Source organism: Dipodomys spectabilis, unplaced genomic scaffold, assembly GCF_019054845.1.
Source record: "Dipodomys spectabilis isolate Male_0828 unplaced genomic scaffold, ASM1905484v1 ptg000001l, whole genome shotgun sequence".
In the NCBI taxonomy this organism is placed as follows: domain Eukaryota; kingdom Metazoa; phylum Chordata; class Mammalia; order Rodentia; family Heteromyidae; genus Dipodomys; species Dipodomys spectabilis.
In genome coordinates this window covers 20,036,430-20,054,299 of record NW_024870678.1, presented here as the reverse complement: position 1 = coordinate 20,054,299, position 17,870 = coordinate 20,036,430, and the positions used below count along the sequence as shown (strand labels likewise).

General features: G+C 39.6%; 1 protein-coding gene across 1 annotated transcript in view; it reads left to right on the top strand.

Moving 5' to 3' along the window:
- Positions 1-14,169: 14,169 nt before the first annotated feature.
- The window catches only part of Moxd1 (monooxygenase DBH like 1), a 58,052-nt gene continuing 54,351 nt past the window's right edge, over positions 14,170-17,870 (top strand). Inside the window, exon 1 of the mRNA XM_042690327.1 lies at positions 14,170-14,462. Coding sequence (XP_042546261.1) covers positions 14,199-14,462 — 264 coding nt within the window. The 5' untranslated portion in view covers positions 14,170-14,198. The remainder of the gene's footprint in view (positions 14,463-17,870) is intronic.

Here is a 17,870-nt window from a genome sequence, read left to right as displayed (position 1 = left end):
TTCAACTGTTCCTTTATTCATTCTACATACATTTGTTAGATACTTGTCATTTTGCCAGGCACCATTCTTTTTTTTTGGTCCCGGTCATGGGGCCTGAACTCTGGGCCTGGGCGCTGTCCCTCAGCTCTTAAGCTCAAGGCTAGCGCTCTACCACTTGAGCCACAGCACCACTTCCGGCTTTTTTCTTTTCTTTTTTTTTTTTTGGTCGGCCGTGGGCTTGAACTCTGGGCCTGGGCGCTGTCCCTCAGCTCTTCAGCTCAAGGCTAGTGCTCTACCACTTGAGCTACAGCACCACTTCCTTTCTTTTTTTTTTTGCGTATGTGGTGCTGAGGAATCGAACCCAGGGCCTCAGGCATGCAAGGCAAGCACGCTCTACCACTGAGCCACCTTCCCAGCCCCCAGGCACCGTTCTTATAAGTCATGACAGTGAACTAATGAGATCAAAATTCTTGTTCTAATACATATACATATTCTAGTTGGCATGTGGACAGTTTTAAAAATAGGATTATTAATATGTTCAGTAGTAGTTGTAGTAAGGGAAAACAAAGAAGGAGGACAGGAAGCATAAGAAGAGCATTAAAATTCAAGAGACTGTAGTACAAGCAAATAAAACTTGAGGCTTATATCTGTAATCCTAGTTACTCAAGAGGCTGCAATCAGAGGACTGCAGTTTGAAGCCAGCCTGGCAGGAGATTCTTATCTCTAATGAATTACAAAAAAAACAGAAGTGGAGCAGTGACTTAAGTGGTGGAGTGCTAGCCTTGAACCTTGGGTTCAAGGCTCAGGACAGCGCGCGCGCACACACACACACACACACACACACACACACACACACACACACAAGCAAGCTTGAGACAAGTAGGTATCAGATGTGTTTACTTCATGCCTTTATGTACCTTTATTTCTGACAATATAGTGGACAAAAATATTGTGAGCTTTCTCTCTCAAGAAATGTCTCTAACTTCTGGGTACAGTAGAATCAATGTGGGGGAGATAGAATAGGACATAGACATAGAATGCTTAGACAAATGATGTATACTTGCAAAAAGAGAAGTTTAGAGCCCATTTCATACATACATAAAAATTAATTCAGGTAGATCATAGATATGAGTAAAAATCTTAATTTTCTCTTATGTCCTCTGTTAAGGTTTCCTAAGTGTTCGGCATGTATCTGTCCTTAAGCACTCCCAGATATGTAAAGGGTCTCAAACATGTCAGGTATTCTGTTAATTTTGATCTTTTGAAAGTTGTTGTGATGCCTTTTGTTCTTTGCCAGTATGGATCAGATTCTTTCCATTTAAGTTGTCTTCTTTGAATCTCTGTCAAATTTTTGGAGAGCTGTCATGTAGTCTCTCATATCTTGAGACTCTAACTCTTAACTCCATGATCTTTCTCTTTCTTATTCCAGCATGTTCCCTAAAATTGATGTTTAAGATATGAGTTTCTAAGATTTTTATTTAGCTAAGCACAAAGTTTAGAAACAAAAAATTTATATGAAATATAATGGCTTTGCTCCAATAATTTCAGGTTCACAATAAGCTATCGAGAAGTTCAAGGCAATCTATTCACTTCTTTATTCAAATGTTTTCCTTCTCTGGAAAATTTTAGTTTATTGCCAGCTGTATGCATGATTTCATGATGATATCTTTTGTTGTAGGTTTATTTTTATTGTTGGCCCAGTGGACTCTCTTCAATACTTCTGGGAGACTTTCTGGAATTATTGATATCTCTTTCTATCTTCCCAAATTACTGTTTTCTCTTTCGGAAGCTTCTGTTATTTGGATGGGAAAAACCTTACTGGTTTGGTATTACTCAGCATAGCCATTTTACGTAATATATACATTATAGCTGCCAATGTTAGCTTTGCTTTTTCACTCACATCTTTTTTCGTTGTGCATTTAGGGCCCTGCAAATGTGTTGGTGAGCTTCACGAGGGAGTCCAGGCAAGGCAAGTGCAAAGATGGTTCAATCACTGCATCTTTTTGAAAGTGTTTTATTAGATTTCTTATCTTTTTTTGTTTGTCAGAAAAGTTTTTATAGTTTAACTTACTGGAAAATTCCGTGTTCAGAAATAGGTACATTAAGGGCAAGGTTAGTAGTTACTTGTTGAAAATGAGGATTACATTAGCATAGCCCTTATAAACCATCTTCATCTGCCATACTGAGCAGTTTCTCCTGATCACAACAAATCATTACCTTTTTCTTGATAAATGTAAATATAAACACTTCCTTGGCTTTTCCCTTGCTCTACATTTTTCATACTTTGTTACTCTGTTTTGTAGAGTAGTTACTATATAGTGATTTAGAAAAATTAACAATTATGGAGCAGTAAAAATAGCCATCACATTTTAAATCCCCACAATTAATGACTGTTTCTAGATGGTTCTCTAGGTCCTTAGACTTGTAATTTCACTTACTTACAAATGAATAGCTATTTCAGAACTCTTTCAGGAACGAGAGCTTTCCATTTGGTCAGAGGTCAACATGATACAGCTCACAGTGGGCGAGTGTTTTGAGAGTGATGTCAAAACCCTTAGGGTGAATCCACAAGTCTGATTGAGCTTTATTCATCCAAGTCAACTTCAAGTGTCCCACACAATAAGTTCTCAAGAGACAGAGGAATAAAAGATCTGGTTGTAATTTTATAATGCTGATTGTAGGCTCACATGCAGAGCTAGTGAAAAACTCACACTTAGCACCAAAGCTGCTTGCTGGTTTGGTTAATGTTCTGGAAATTGTGTCTAAACCAGCTCATTCAGGGGAAACTGGGTGGGACCTCTGGCCCATCACACATTCATTTTGCCTTTGATGTTATTTTCTCTGGAACTCTTCACCTCTGTATTTATGGTGAATAACACTCCCAAGTGGATCATTTCTCTTGTAACCATGTTGTTAGGAGTCAGCCAAGGTTAGAAGAATTCTCTGCTTTTAATTATAGGGTTGGCAGATGTTCTCTCCTATTATCTGGAGCTTCACCCTTAATCACTTTTGCCCCATTTGTCTTTCTTTGTACCCTACATCTTTATGGTCATCTAATTTCAGAACTATCCTGTCATAATTGAAACCCTTTTGTACAACTACTTAAAGATAACTAAAAAGATAAGATAAAAAATTATTCTATCATTCTTTGGTGACTTATGGAATGATCTTTGATTTCTCTTTTTAACTTATGTTTATCTTTTATTATAAACGTGAGTTTGATAAACAAAAATGAGTAACTTTAATTTCTTGAGATAGAATGTAGGTGTTACGCAAGAGCAGGAACACCATGGATGGTGCTTCACTAACATTATCTTTCTGTTTAGCACAAATCATTTCTAGGTGTACGAGTTCTAGGCTTAACTCTGCTTACATTTATTTATGTAGTGATTTCTAGTTTTGGGCTCCAAAGATTTTGAAAATATGAGTCCACTTATTTCTATTAGTTGTGTAAGGTGCATGATAATTTATCCACAGTTTTTAATGAAGTTCCCTGAAGTTGTAGACCTTGTTAAGTGGCAAGGTTGAGATTCTTTCCGGTGGCCCTTTTTCCAAAGTTCTTGTTTTTACTGTCTTACAAAAAATTGAAATTGGTACCATATCTTGTTACCAATACATATACTCTGCTTTAGAAACTATATATAGAAGAAAGAAAGGGAGAAAAGAGGGAAGGAGGAAGAATGACAGAAATAAAGTCTGTGTATGGGACAGTGAGTAGTCAGCGTCATTGTCACCATCATTACAAGCTAGGTGTGTCATTATAATAAGTTACATTTAAAATACCATGAGAAAAGCTTGCAACATTATCTCTTATTTCCTATAATGCAAAATGTGCTTGTACTTGAAAGCAGTGAAATGACTCATTAGAATCTGAATCTGCTTCAAATCAAACATTCTATTTTGTTGAATAGGCTATGATTATAAGAGAATAAGGAGTTATTTCCTTGTATTTTTTAAGATATTTTGAAGCATCTCCATAGCCTACTAAGGAAAAATGAGCATGTTTCAGTTTCTGCTATGTTTCTAAAAAATTGTATTCTGTTTTAAAATGCACTTTCAATGACTGAGTTTTAACTTCTGAAAAATTAGGCCCAATAGATAATTAACAAGATGTTCCTAAACAAATACAGCCATGTTCTGAGGTGGTTGGTTCAGGTATTAGAAGATTGGAGATGCATTTTAACTTTGTGGTCTGCTACAGAGAAAATAAGGCTGGGTAGTGCAGCTGGAGATTGTGAAACTCAAAGAAAGATGGTGAGTGTGTGATTTATTGGATTCTATGCAAGGCAGAAAATACTTACACAACCAAGCTAATGATTTTTGTGCCCCATATACACAAACATTTATTTGATTAAACTTGCTCACTAATAAATTCATCTAGCAAGTGTAAATGTCTAGAGGTAGCATATAACAAAACACATTGGCGTTTTCAGACCCTAGTGAACATTATACTTAGGCGGGGCTTCAAATGGCACTGTCCATTTGTTTCATTAGTGTCTGGGTGCATTCATTCTTTTTTTTTTAAATAAGGTTTTATTGTGAAAATACCGTACAGAGGGGTTACAAGTAATGAGTACATTTCTTATCAAGCATTGTTGCCTCCTCCTTTGTTTTTGCCCTAGCATCCCTGCCCTCCCATCTCTACAACTACACTCCCCCACCCCGCCAAAGTTATAAAGTTCATTTTCAACATAGCATCTTGTACATCTCATTGTTGCAATGGGTCTATCTGTGTCCTTTTTAAGCAATTTGTTTTTTCCCTTCCCTTCCCTAAATTATACCAACATCAAACACAGTATAAACAGGGGTAAAGCTACCAGCACAACTATGTTTATTGCAGCATTATTTACCATAGATATGGAACCAACCCAGATGTTCCTCAGTAGATGAATGGATCAAGAAAATGTGGTATATATATACCCAATGGAATTCTATGCCTCCATCAGAAAGAATGACATTGCTCCATTTGTTAGGAAATGGAAAGACTTGGAAAAAATTATATTGAGTAAAGTAAGCCAGGCCCAAAGAAACATAGGTCCCATGGTTTCCCTTATTTGCAATAACTAGCATATGTCTAAAACAGCAGAAAAAGTCAGATAAGATGATGTTAGATGAAATGAACCCAAAGATAAGGACACAAGTGGTTTTTTCTTTCTTGCTATTGTTTCTACCATATTTATAAGGTGATTTTTTGGGGGTGCATTATATCTTTATGCTGGTTAAAACTTTGTCTTTTGGCTCTGTGAAGAGTATCTTGATGTAGTTCTCTGTTATGTAAATACTCTGCCCCCAATTTTTGCTTTGTTTTAGTTACTGTCTATGTTCGGATAATTCTTACCACATGGAGAAAACACTTGAGCACTTTATTTATTTAGGAGAGGGGGGCCCTCATTTTGTACTTTCTTTTGATGGAGCTCAGAATAAGAAAGTGGGTAATATTTCAGAAAATCATTTCTTTTGAAGAAGAAAATGTGTACCATATCCAATTCAAGAAAAAAAAAACACTGTCAGGTTTGTAACTACCTATTACTTTGCTTCTGTTTCTAATGTTTAAGATCCACAAAGGAACAAAATGGATTTGTTTAGCACTCCATCTCCAATGTTTGGAAACGTGTAGGTGCACAATAGATTCTCAGATGTTTTGTGAATAAAGTTAACATCTTGGAATGCAACCTAAATGAAGAATTCATGAATTTTAAGTGAACAAAATATATAGCAGGGCTAATTCTAATGAGTAGAGGAAATGTTATTTTGCAGCATGGTGTCAACATGCTTTCTTAGAAGTGTTTTTTTTTACAATACACTTTTTTTTTTCATGTTCGCTTGTTAGAAGTTCTCTAGTTATGTGAAAATCCAGGATTTTCAAAATATAGAATTTATAAATCCTGGTAGCTACTTAAAATAGGCTGGATTTTTTTCAAAAATTAAAGAAAAACCTTTGTTATTTGAAAATATATATACTGTAAATGCTTTCTTGTATTTAATATCTGAGTACCCCTTTCTTTCTTTCTTTCTTTCTTTCTTTCTTTCTTTCTTTCTTTCTTTCTTTCTTTCTTTCTTTCTTTCTTTCTTTCTTTCTTTCTTTCTTTCTTTCTTTCTTTCTTTCACTCTCTCTCTCTCTCTCTCTCTCTCTCTCTTTCTTTCTTTTTCTTTTTTTCTTTTTGTGTTGGTCATGGGGCTTAAATTCTGGGCTTGGCGCTGTCCCTGAGCTCTTCAGCTCCAGGCTAGCGCCTCTACTGCTTGAGCCACAGCGCCACTTCTGGTTTTCTGGTGGTTTATTGGAGGTAAGAGTCTCATGGACTTCCCTGTTGGGGCTGCCTTTGAATTGCGATCCCCAGACCTCAGCCTCCTGAGTAGCTAGGATTATAGACGTGAGCCTTGGGCACCCAGCCATCCTCCTACTTATAATGCTGCTGACAGGCATGCATCACTATGGCCAGCTATAGGATGAGAAGGAGTCTCAGCAACTTTTTGCCTGAGCTGGCCTTAAATAACTACAGCACTCCCAATCTTTGTCTCCGGAGTAGTTAGGATTACAGGAGTGAGCTACTGGCATCCTTCTGCTTTTTCTATTTCTTTCCTTTCCCATTCTCAGCCACCAAAGAAACATACGAAACTGCTAATTATTTGTTCCAGGTAACTTCTTTATATTAAATGTGTCATTTGCTCTGCTGGGTTGTCCAGAATTGACAGTAAAGGTGTTTTAATAACAATTACCATAGGCTGTCTTTATCTAACTTTGCCATCTTTAAGTAACTTGAAAATTATCTCATGTCATTTTCTTGCTCACCATAAGTTAGAGAATATAAGTAAACATTCTTTACTCCATGGTATTTACTATATCCCTAGGACCTATATTGATCTAGGAAAATTTACAATTATGAATTATGATTCACTGAATTATGACTGAATTATGATTCACTCAGCGAAAGGAAGAACAGAGCAGGAGATGGTCTGTTTTGGGCTGGTCAAGAGGCTTCCTTTTTCTTAGAGGCAGATCAAAACAACGCCCACAGGGCATTCAAGCCAGTTCCTTGAATATGTAAGCTTCCTAAATACTCTTAGCAGGGAGTAACCTACCTCACAAAAGTAGGTATCTTTCAAATTCAAGTGTGAGTTCTACTTGTCAGAAAAAGCTTTTGTTGTCCTTGTTGTTTGCTTAACAGTATTGAAGATACAGAAACAATGTTAGAATTTTTGTGGTTTATTTCCCAAATGATAATTTTTGACTGCGTAAGATTAACTTTTTCTGATTTAAGGCTCCCACCATATAAATACCAATAACAAAACATTTTTTTGGTCAGGATTCATTTAAGGGAGACAAATTTTCTTTTTTAAAATTAGGTTTTCAAAGAAGATGGAAGAGAGAGGGAGGAAAGAGGAGAGGAAACGAGAAGCTAGTAAGAAGTATGGATACTGTCAAAGCCTGATATATATGTTATACTAAGTGAAACCCACTAATTTGCACAGTTAACCTGATTAAAAATCATAATGAAAATAGGTTTTTAAAATATTTTGTACCCACTGATGAGTTAATGCTATGTCTGCAGCTGTGGTCTGAATTATCTAAATGCCTTCCCTCTCTGATGTCACTAGAGGTCATAAGATAAACCCACAATTAAAAAATATGATCATGGCAATTTTCTCTATAACGTTTTGCTTCTGCAAATTCTAAGCACTGATTATATACTTGAAAAAGAGAGCTGCATTGTTTAAAGTTTGTTCCTTACCATATATCCTCCCTCATTTTATGTTGTTCAAAACTTAAACTTCCAAATTGTCTAAGTCTCCTTTCCCTATCTTGTAAAATAAGAGAAGAAAAGTGTATAAGTAATTACCTATCCACTTAGTTACCCTTGTTAAACTAGTGGACTGCTCTGTGTGTGTGTGTGTGTGTGTGTGTGTGTGTGTGTGTGTGTACATGTATACAGAGAGACAGAGACAGAGAGATATAGAGACAGAGACAGAGACTTAAATAGGGAGAAAAAAATGACTACCTTCTTTCAGTTTCACTCAGTATCATTTCCATTCTTCATATCACTTTTCCCTCCACAACCTTTTTCAGGTTAAAGTTCCCGGCCTCGTAGCTAGTTTTAACATATAGCCATGCTTCTGGGAACTCAACAGTTACATAAAATTTTTAGATACTTGTGTCAAGAAAACTCCAAATATCTATAGTAGATTCAGTCCCTGTTGCTTATTTATTTGTAGCCAACAAAAACACTACCAGTAGAATTATTTGGTAAGAGATATAAAAACATGCTACAATTAGTAGTAGTTCAGTGTACTGATACTTAATATCTTACGAAAATGCTTCCTTCCTGACTAGGATATGATCCTGTTGTTTTTGTTCTTATGGAACCTGAAAAACAATCATATTTACTGTGCAAATTAGTGAGTTTCACTTAGTATCACATTTTCATGCATGCATATATCAGGCTTTGACAGTATCCATACTTCTTACTAGCTTCTCGTTTCCTCTCCTCTTTCCTCCCTCTCTCTTCCATCTTCTTTGAAAACCTAATTTCCTCCAATGGGGAAAAAGAGGAACACAGACCTTGTAAAAAGCTTCTGTGAGGTTTAAATAAGATACGACATGCATCATGTCTGCAGCTCTTGGTTTGAGTATTAATATTATTGTAAATATTTTACTACTAATGTTAGCAGCGGCTGGCTCCTTTTACATCCTCCTCTAAACACTTCTTCATTATTCAGATGTCTCAAGTTTATTGTTAGTTTTTTGTGTTGTTGTTTTATCAACTATTAAGTTTCATAAGCATGTTAGGAAGAGGACATTGTAGATGCAGTAATATTCTCCCCAAGCTAAGTCTCCTGAGAAAACGCCCTGCGAGGCACTTCCAATATTCTCATCATCATTGATGATTTTACTCCTACAACTAATCTTGTTATGTTCTGGAGTCTGGATCTACTCCACCTGGTCAAAATTGCTGAAGTGAAGCAAAAGTGACCATATGCTCAATTACAATAGTTAAGGAAAAGATTCTTTTTGAAGATGAAATTGATTTTATGTGACAATATTTATCTAATTTGTAAGTTCAGATGTAGAAATTTCCAAACAATGGAGACTACTGCTTAGATTAAAGATGAGATGAAATAAAATCTTGCAGCCTAGGAAATAAGCATACATATTCTTGTATTTTATCTATGCATTGACTAGAGAGCTTCAGTGCCTTGACACTCATTCCCAGAATGTGCCTTCAATCTTCAGTTACTTGAAAAGAATTGCTTCTTATTCCAAACTGCATCGTGTATTACGATGAGGAGTGGTTGTGAGGCTTCGATTAAGTTTGGGGATACTTAAATTCTTATATTTATGTTCTTTGATGTTATTTCATTCAGATTGCTTCAAAATGTCCAATCAATCATGGAGTTTTGGAGTCAAGTGATTTGTGCTGATTCTGCTCATCATTTTTAGGGTGGAGTTAAATTCATTTTTGGCTGTGAATCTGTGCAGATTGTTCATCCCAAATACGATTGATGGCCCTAGAGGCATAAAAGTGACAAAGTTAATGAGTGCCATATAACAACAGGAGGGTTTCTGAGGAGTCCTGGGCTTGAGGCATAATCGTTTATTCACAGTTCCTCTCTGTTCTTTCTCCCAATGTGTCCACTTGAAACAAGACCCATGGTGCACGTAAGAGTCTCCTCGAAGTACAGAGGCATATATCTTGGTGTCAACTCTGTCATGTAGCCCACTTCCCTGCTGCTTGTGAAATGGTGGCCTATAACAGTTCACTGCTCTGTAAGACATGCTTGGATCTCTACAAGATAAGAACTTGGAAGAAGGTCTCTAAAGTTCTTTGCAAAGCTGACAGTCCCATGAATAATCTTGCACAATTTTATTACTCAACATCTTTTCTCCTCCTGTAGTCTCTTCGAGCTTCAGTTGCTTCATCCTCTCTAGAAATGAGATTTCCCAAAATAGGAGGCTGGGTAGTTTTCTTATCTTAAAGATCATTCTGAGAGGAGCGCACCTAAAGATATTTTTATTATCTTAAAAAAATCACTCAGATCACAACACACCTCTAAGTCACCTTAAGCCCTCTAGATGATTTCTTAAGCATGGCTTAACAGTAAACCTGCCCTCCCTATGACATTGCTGATAACCCCTGAGCTTTCCTATAATTCTAAGAGATAGCATTAATGATTTTTTTATGAGCCTTGTTTGTTAACTTCTACAGACATTTTGCATTCAAAATAGTTTTATTTCAGAGTATAGTTTATAGATAATACTAAAAGTGCAGCTTTTTCTGCAGGGATTACCTAAAGGAAAAGCTTAAGAGTGATTTGCCCATGACAGATCAAGAGTGGGTGCTACCTGGCACATCATTCCAAAAGGAAATTTTAAGAACTCAGCATAGCCGAGTTTCCTAATAAGACTATATCCTTTCCTTCACATCCACAACCCTGACATCAATGATGGAATCTTTTATTAAAATGAGGATTATAACATTAACTCTACTAGTAAATCATCAATAGCATCTTGCTTATGAGCAAAATATTAGCCATGATGATAGAATGTTTCATGATGATGATGTGGTGGCTTTCATAAAAAGACATTATTATTTTATTGGTGATGTGGTGCAAGCTAAGAGTTTCGAAAAGGAGAGGGAAAAACTCAAATTCTATTTTTATCTTTTCTGCCACTGACTCAGTATGTTCTTGAACCACTTACCTATGCACACAAGTGGCTTAGTTTATAAAGTGAGAAAATGCTTTAGATTCCTGATTTTAATGTTGGAGGACTGCTGAGGTCACTTATTTAAATATTTTTCTTTGCACTCCTTAGAACACGGGAACTTTATAAATATTTAGTGTTAATGTTGCACCTTAGGTACAAGCAGACAGGAAAATTATGATCCTCCCAAGAAGAAATAACCTACTTCAAACCATCATAGTTCCTACTGAGCAACTTTGCATTGGCTTGCTTCCATCTGACTGTCTGCAGGGTTTCCTTTTTTCCCTACCCTCCTTTTCCCAGCCCCTCACAGTTGACTAATGTGGAAATATAAATAAACCTTAGCAACATAGGGGCTAGAGGTGAGGAAGTTCAAATGAGTAATTTGGTTGAATGTTCTGAACTGTTTGTAGGATCTCACTGAATTATTAGCTTTGTTTATTGTTTGTTTGTTTGATTTTTTTTTTGTCTATTCATGTGTTTCAAGGATACAGTGAGAAAAAAAGTCCCTTACACTCCCACAAATATAATGATAGCTGGTTGTGTTTTCAGTCACTCTGTTTATTTCCAGTGGAGCCTTAAAAATTTAATTCATTTGTTTCTTTGTAAATTTTTGCCCAGGGAGCCAGTTGCTTCAAGGCTTTAATGGAACTGGGTTTTGGAATGATGTTCCAGGAATGCATACAAGGGTTATTTTTGGCCGATGGATTTTAAGATTTTTGTTTTGTTTTGTTTTAGTTTACTTTCTTATTCATGCTTAAAAATGTCTTGGCTTTTTTTCTTTAAGTAAGCATATTTCCCTTTTTACAAAAACAATAGTTTAAAAAATAAATTTGGAAGCCTTGCCATTGATTTTATTTTCTCTCTGCCATATCCTCTGAGTTTTTCATGGATCTTTGCTTTCGTTCTATTTCTCTTTCCTCTCCTCTAAAACACACACACCCCTTCTTCTCTGTTTCATTCCCTTTCCAATGATTTCCCTTTTCTTTTGCCAGTTGAACATTGAACCCAGGGCCTTACATGTGCTAAGCAGTTCCTGTTCCACTGAACCACACCTCCAGCCTTCTTCCTGCTTGCCTAACAAAATAAAGACAAATAGCAATACAGTAGGGAAATGGAGTCTTGTGTGCCATTGAAGTATAGAACTGGTTTTATCCAGGGAACTCGGGCAGTTTACAAAGCACACAAGATACATTTTTTACAGTTTGTCTTGAATTACTGGGTTACTCCAAACCAAAATAGAATGGGCCTCTTGAGTATCAATTACACTAAAAATGTTGTTTGTTGATCTAATCTTAGGATAAATACATTAGTTTGAATGTTTCTTGAATATTCAGGGCATTTAGATTTAACGCACTCATACCAAAAGACAGTGATCTTAATGAATAAAAACAGTTTAAAACTTTCTCTTTTATGTAGTTGTGTGTGGTCTTTTCTATTTTTGCCTCAATACTAATGCAGAGCAGAAGATTCACATCTGGGGCCCAAACTTTTCCTTTGTGTTCCAACTTGGTTGAGAGAATGCTTCTAGTACACGCAGCTATCCATTCTCGAGCAAATACAAAGAGACACCTATTGTGTGCTCTCTCTATTCTAGACGGGGAGATAAAACCAAGCACCAGATGTGGTTCCTGACCCAAAAAGGGTTCTGAAGAAAAGCAAGTGCTGAGCCAAGCAGAGCACTGACGCATCCTGGTGCCACGGGACATCTGGACAGAAGATTCCTGGCACTATTGCATCATAGTGCATCAGCTGAGGCCAGCAGGCTATGCAGTGTGAAAAGAGGATCTGAAGACATTTCAAAGGTTCTAAGGTTGGAATAAGATAAACCTGACAAAGCACACAATCTGGAAAAGGACTGTGATGGGAAGGGGACTGTGTGTGATGGGAAAGGACATGGCTCTCCACTGAGGGCCTGCAGGTAGTGTTCATGCATCTCCAGGACAATCCATGAGTGACAGGAAAGTGATGGAACGTGTACTCAAAATAGTAAGTGAGGATCATATTCTAGAAGGTATGATGTCATTTGATTTTCCTAAGCAAATAGACAATGTACTGATACATGTGAATTTGGGGTTTATATAAGGGATCTCAGAAAAGCAGATAGCAGTGATGTGTTGATGTTCAGGTTCATCCATGCTAGGAGGGCTTTTGGGAAACTGGAAATACTTTAAATGTCCCCAAACCCTGCCCAGTAGAGTGAGAGGCTGCTGGGAGACATGAGTGTCTCTCCTGTGTCAACTCCTCTTGGCCTTGGTGTCCACCATTTTGTTCTGTTTTCCATATTCCCCTTCTCTTCATGGCTCAACCAAGTCCTGCTGTTTGTAGGAACACAGTTCTAAACCTGCCACTGTTTGCTGTCTCTGGAGAGCAGAACACTGCTGACTCTGATACCTGCCCAGCGGGTTCTTTTGGAATGGAAGAATCTGGTAGAATCTATACTCTCAATCATTCAGTCTTTTAGCTGTATCTCGGGCCCTGTGATTTCTCAAGGGTTCAGCATCACTTTTCGAATGCTGACCTTCTGCCTCTGGTTTCATTGTGCGGATCTTGGCCATTTTAGGTAACTCCCATGCTCTACTTATCTCCTTCACATGACCAAACGCACTTAATCCGGAGAAGAACAAAAAGTTAGATTCATGTTGGTAACTTTGTCATAGACAGGGGACAAGACATGGAGGGAGAAAACAGGAGTAAGAAAAGACAAAACAAAAAAGCAGGCCGAACTGGGACTAAAGAGCAAGAATACACGCGCAGGTGGCCTTGTGGAGACTCCAGAGTAAATAGCACACGTGGGTAGTGTTCCTTTCATCCATAATTTTCACCGGATACCCAGCGAGGCCAATGAGGCCGATGTGGTATGTTAGAAGCTACCTAGAACTTTTTCTCTGAACCATGGCTAGCTAACCCTAGTGGATCACATAGGTAATTTAGAGTTGTCAAATGCCCTGTGGCGCTTTCTGAAGACAGTGCGATGGTCCAAGGTCGTCAAAAAGGAAACAAAACAAAACGATGGCCAGGATTTGAAATATCAAGGGGGAAAAATAAAAGAAAAAAAATAAGATTTTTATTGCAAATCAACCCCGACTACGACGGCGCAAGAGTTGGGTAAAATTTATTCCTACACCACCCAACCAAAGGAAGCCAAACCCAGCCCTGTAAGACTTGGGGGCCCCAGGGAAAGAGACTCAGGAGACGCTGCATCCCTGACCTGGGGGGACCCCTACGCAATCCTGCTCATCCAACTCAAGGTCCCAGCCAAGGGCGGGGGCGGCAGGTGGATCCCGGGAAAGGCTGAGTGTGGTGGGACTGGGGAGGAGAGGGAATCCGACCAGATACAACCAGACGGGGCGGCGCGCAGGGCCCGGGGCGGGAAGCGCGGGAGGGCGGGGCGGGGGCCGGGCGCGGCCGCCCCAGGGGCGGTCCCAGACCTCGGGCTCGCCCCGCCGCCTGCTCCGCGTGCCGCCCCGCGCTCCCCAGTGCCTGGAGCCCAGGTGGCGGCGGGCAGGAGGCGCCGAGGATGTGCGGCTGGCCGCTGCTCCTGCTGTGGGGGCTGCTCCCCGGGGCGCCGGCGGGGGGCTCGGGCCGCTCCTTCCCGCACCGCACGCTCCTCGACGCGGAGGGCAAGTACTGGCTGGGCTGGGGCCAGCGGGGCAGCCGGCTCGCCGTGCGCCTCGAGGTGCGCACCGCCGGCTACGTGGGCTTCGGCTTCTCGCCCACCGGGACCATGGTCTCCGCCGACATCGTCGTGGCCGGGGTGGCCCACGGGAGACCCTACCTCCAGGTAAGCGCGGGCCGGCTCGCCCCGCCGAAAGAGCACGGGTGCGGGGCGCCCCGGGGACCACGGGCTGGGCATCATCTTGGCCTGCGCACCCCTACCTTGGCGACCAGGTAGGGTGCTGCCTGTACCCCGGAGCCCAAGGCACCCCCGGGCTCCCCGCCTCCCTAAGCGCTGCGCCATCGGGGGCTTTTCGCCTCCCCGGGAAACCAAGCGCTCTGAGGCCAGCTTTGGTTTCCTTTCTCTGGGCACCTTCCTGTCCCAACTTCACCCGCACCAGACCCCCTCGCTCAGGAGCACACCCCTCACGCCCGACCCCCTTCAGCCTTTCGTGGGATGCCCATACTTTGGAGTCCTAGGGCAGGGAAGAGTGGGGACCAGAAAACATTAGCACCTCCCCATTCTTGCTGTTGAGCGTTGTGAATCTAAGGACCCCCACCCCCACCCACCCCCGCCCAGTCCTGGGCTATTTTTGAACCCTGGCCTGATGTCCTTACACCGTCCCGAGATGAATGAAGGGACCTTAAGAATGTCTTTAGGAAGTTGGTTATTCTGGGAGCTATGTAGCCAGATGAAGAGAGCTTCGTAGTCTCAGGTCCCCGAAGCAGAAGCTTTCATTCAGTAGCAACGTATTTTTAACTTACTTTAATAAGTAGGGAAATTAATTCAATCTCTTGCTACCGCTTTGCTGCCAGGGATCTGGCGTGGCAGTGTTGCCTGTTCATAGGTGTCTTTATGCTTAGAAAAATTTTATGCAATGACCAGAATAATTAATTGGATTCCTAGGTTTCCTGGACATCTTTGATCCTGACCAACATTTGGATGGTGATGAATGTACACTCTCTGTGACCTATCAGTCTTCGTCCTACCCCAGTACCCTCTGCTAAAGCGCTAGATGAAAATGTCACTTGTTCTGGTATATTGTCTTACAGCCTGGGTAAAATTAAAATGTTCTCCGTGGATTCCAGGGTGTGTGTGTGTGTGTGTGTGTGTGTGTGTGTGTGTGTGTGTGTGTGTGTGTGTGTGTGTGTGTGTGTGTGTGTGTGTGTGTGTGTGTGTGTGTGTGTGTGTGTGTGTGTGTGTGTGTGTGTGTGTGTGTGTGTGTGTGTGTGTGTGTTTTATAGCAGTTTTACTCCTGAGTTCTAAGTTCGATTTGGCGTTTGAACTCTGATTCTGGCACTGAGTTATTGACTTTGGCTAGAAACAAAGTGACAGTAATAAAAAGTTCAAAGCTGCCTTATTGTCTGCTTTTCTACAAATCAATCGTTTCCTCCCCAAATCAGTACTCTGCCTCAATAAAATAAAGGTTTATGAGGAAGACACCCTACTGACGTCATGATTTATATACATTATATACATTCTCCTGCAACCTCTTAGAAATTCTCAACCAAGAATATGATAGCAAACACAGACCTTACAAGCTGACTGCTATGTTTAAATAGACATACAATACTTACATACCTAATTCAGTCAAAGTTGTTTTTTTTTTAAATTTGCTTTGCAAATAGAAGAGGGTACTATGCCCCTAAACTATCTTTACATGGTCTGTAGGAAGGGAAAGAAGTATTAGAGTGGTAATCTTATACATCAGAGTGCACTTTACAAGTTAGTGTGATATTATTTTTTGTCAAAAGAAGCCAATTTCTAGAAGGCCCACCCAGTCTGATATGAAATGATAGAGTAGAATACTGAGTTCATTGGCTCATCACAAATAGATTTTATTAGATAGCTACACAATATTTATACATTGTTAGTTGTTGGTTTTTCAAGAAGACTGGGTAAGACGTAAGTGTGCTTTAGATTGATTTTGAAACGTGGAACTTCTCTTAAAGTAGTAAACACATGTCACTGTGAGAGAAAATACATATGGACACTTTCTTATTCATGGAACGAGTAAGAAATAGGATTTTCTATTTGCTATTCACTTTCCTCTTTTTTCTCACTTGGCTGATACTCTTTATTATTCCATTTTCTCAGGTATCCCATTGATTGTAGGACATGTAAAATGAATCGGCTAACTGGGAAGAGAGCTTATTTAAAACCTCATTAAGAAGCCAGGTGCAGCTGACTCATGTCTATAATCCTAGCTACTCAAGAGGCTGAGATAGGAGGACTGTGGTTTGAAGCCAGCCCCAGGCAGGAAAATCCATGAGACTCTTATTGCCAATTAACCTCCCTCCCCCCCCCCCCCCCAAATGAAGCTATGACTCAAGTGATAGAGTGTTTGCCTTGAGCAAAAAAGCTCAGGGATGGCACTCAGGCCCTGAGGTCAAACCATAAGATTGGCACTCAAGCACATGTGCTCACGTGTACCCCCCCCACCCCTCTTTGAAAAGATGAAAGATATCAAAAATAAGTTTTAAAAAAGTTTAATTCCAGAAGGATCCAGGCTAAGGGATTCCATTTTCCAATCAAATTTCTCTCCATGAATTATTTATTTGAGGGTTTTCTTACATTAGTTTGAAAAAAGTATCTTAAAATACTATAACCAGAAAATAAGTATGATTTTTAGATGTAGTGTATGTATGTGGACTATTAGCAGACTGTAATCCCAGTGAGCACAGACTTCTCAAGGAACAATGGAACAAAAGGCCCTGGCTCCTGGGGCATCTGTGGAAGTAAAACAGCCAGATAGTAGAAATGGCATTAGACAGTTTGACGGAACCTAAGCTGACAGCCCAGTCAATGCATCTTGTGTTTTGTTTTGCTTCTCTTCCTCTTTATTTTACATCATCCTCTCATTTAACTTTAAACTTGAACCTTAAATTTTATTATTTTGACTTAATTTCTAATTATCTTAATCTCGTTTTTGTCAAATGGTGCTAACTTCTCTATGACTGTCTATGTAAGTGCACATTCCGTAGCTATCCAGGTAAAGACGGTTGGCTGAATAGCTGCTATAAACCTAAGTGTCGGAAGGAAACGGATGAGTGGCAGGGGCTTCGGTGGAGAAGGCAGTGTACAATGGACAGAAATGGGCCTTGTGGAAATGAGAGTTTTTGTGCGGAAGTTACTGCTACAGGGGAATAAACTTCTATATCGCCAGATTTTCCATTTGTCTTTTTTCAAAAGAAAGATTGTGTGTGTGTGTGTGTGTGTGTGTGTGTGTATGCATGTGTGTGTGTAAGCCATTTGATTACTAAATACTGGCAAGAATTCAAATTTGTACAAAGCAACTATGTACACAACGTGCACACGCATATAGGCTTTTGGGTGGAAAATATCCCATAGTGCAACCGATGTAGGACCAGATTAGTTAAGAGCTAAAACCAATTAAAAAATCAATCCAAATTATAAAAATCCATGAAAGGCAGAGAGGAGAGTCTCATTTCTTTCCCCCCTCCTTTTATTTTTATTGTAGAGAGGGGTTATAGTTACATAGGTCAGGTAATGAGTACATTTCTTTTTGAACAG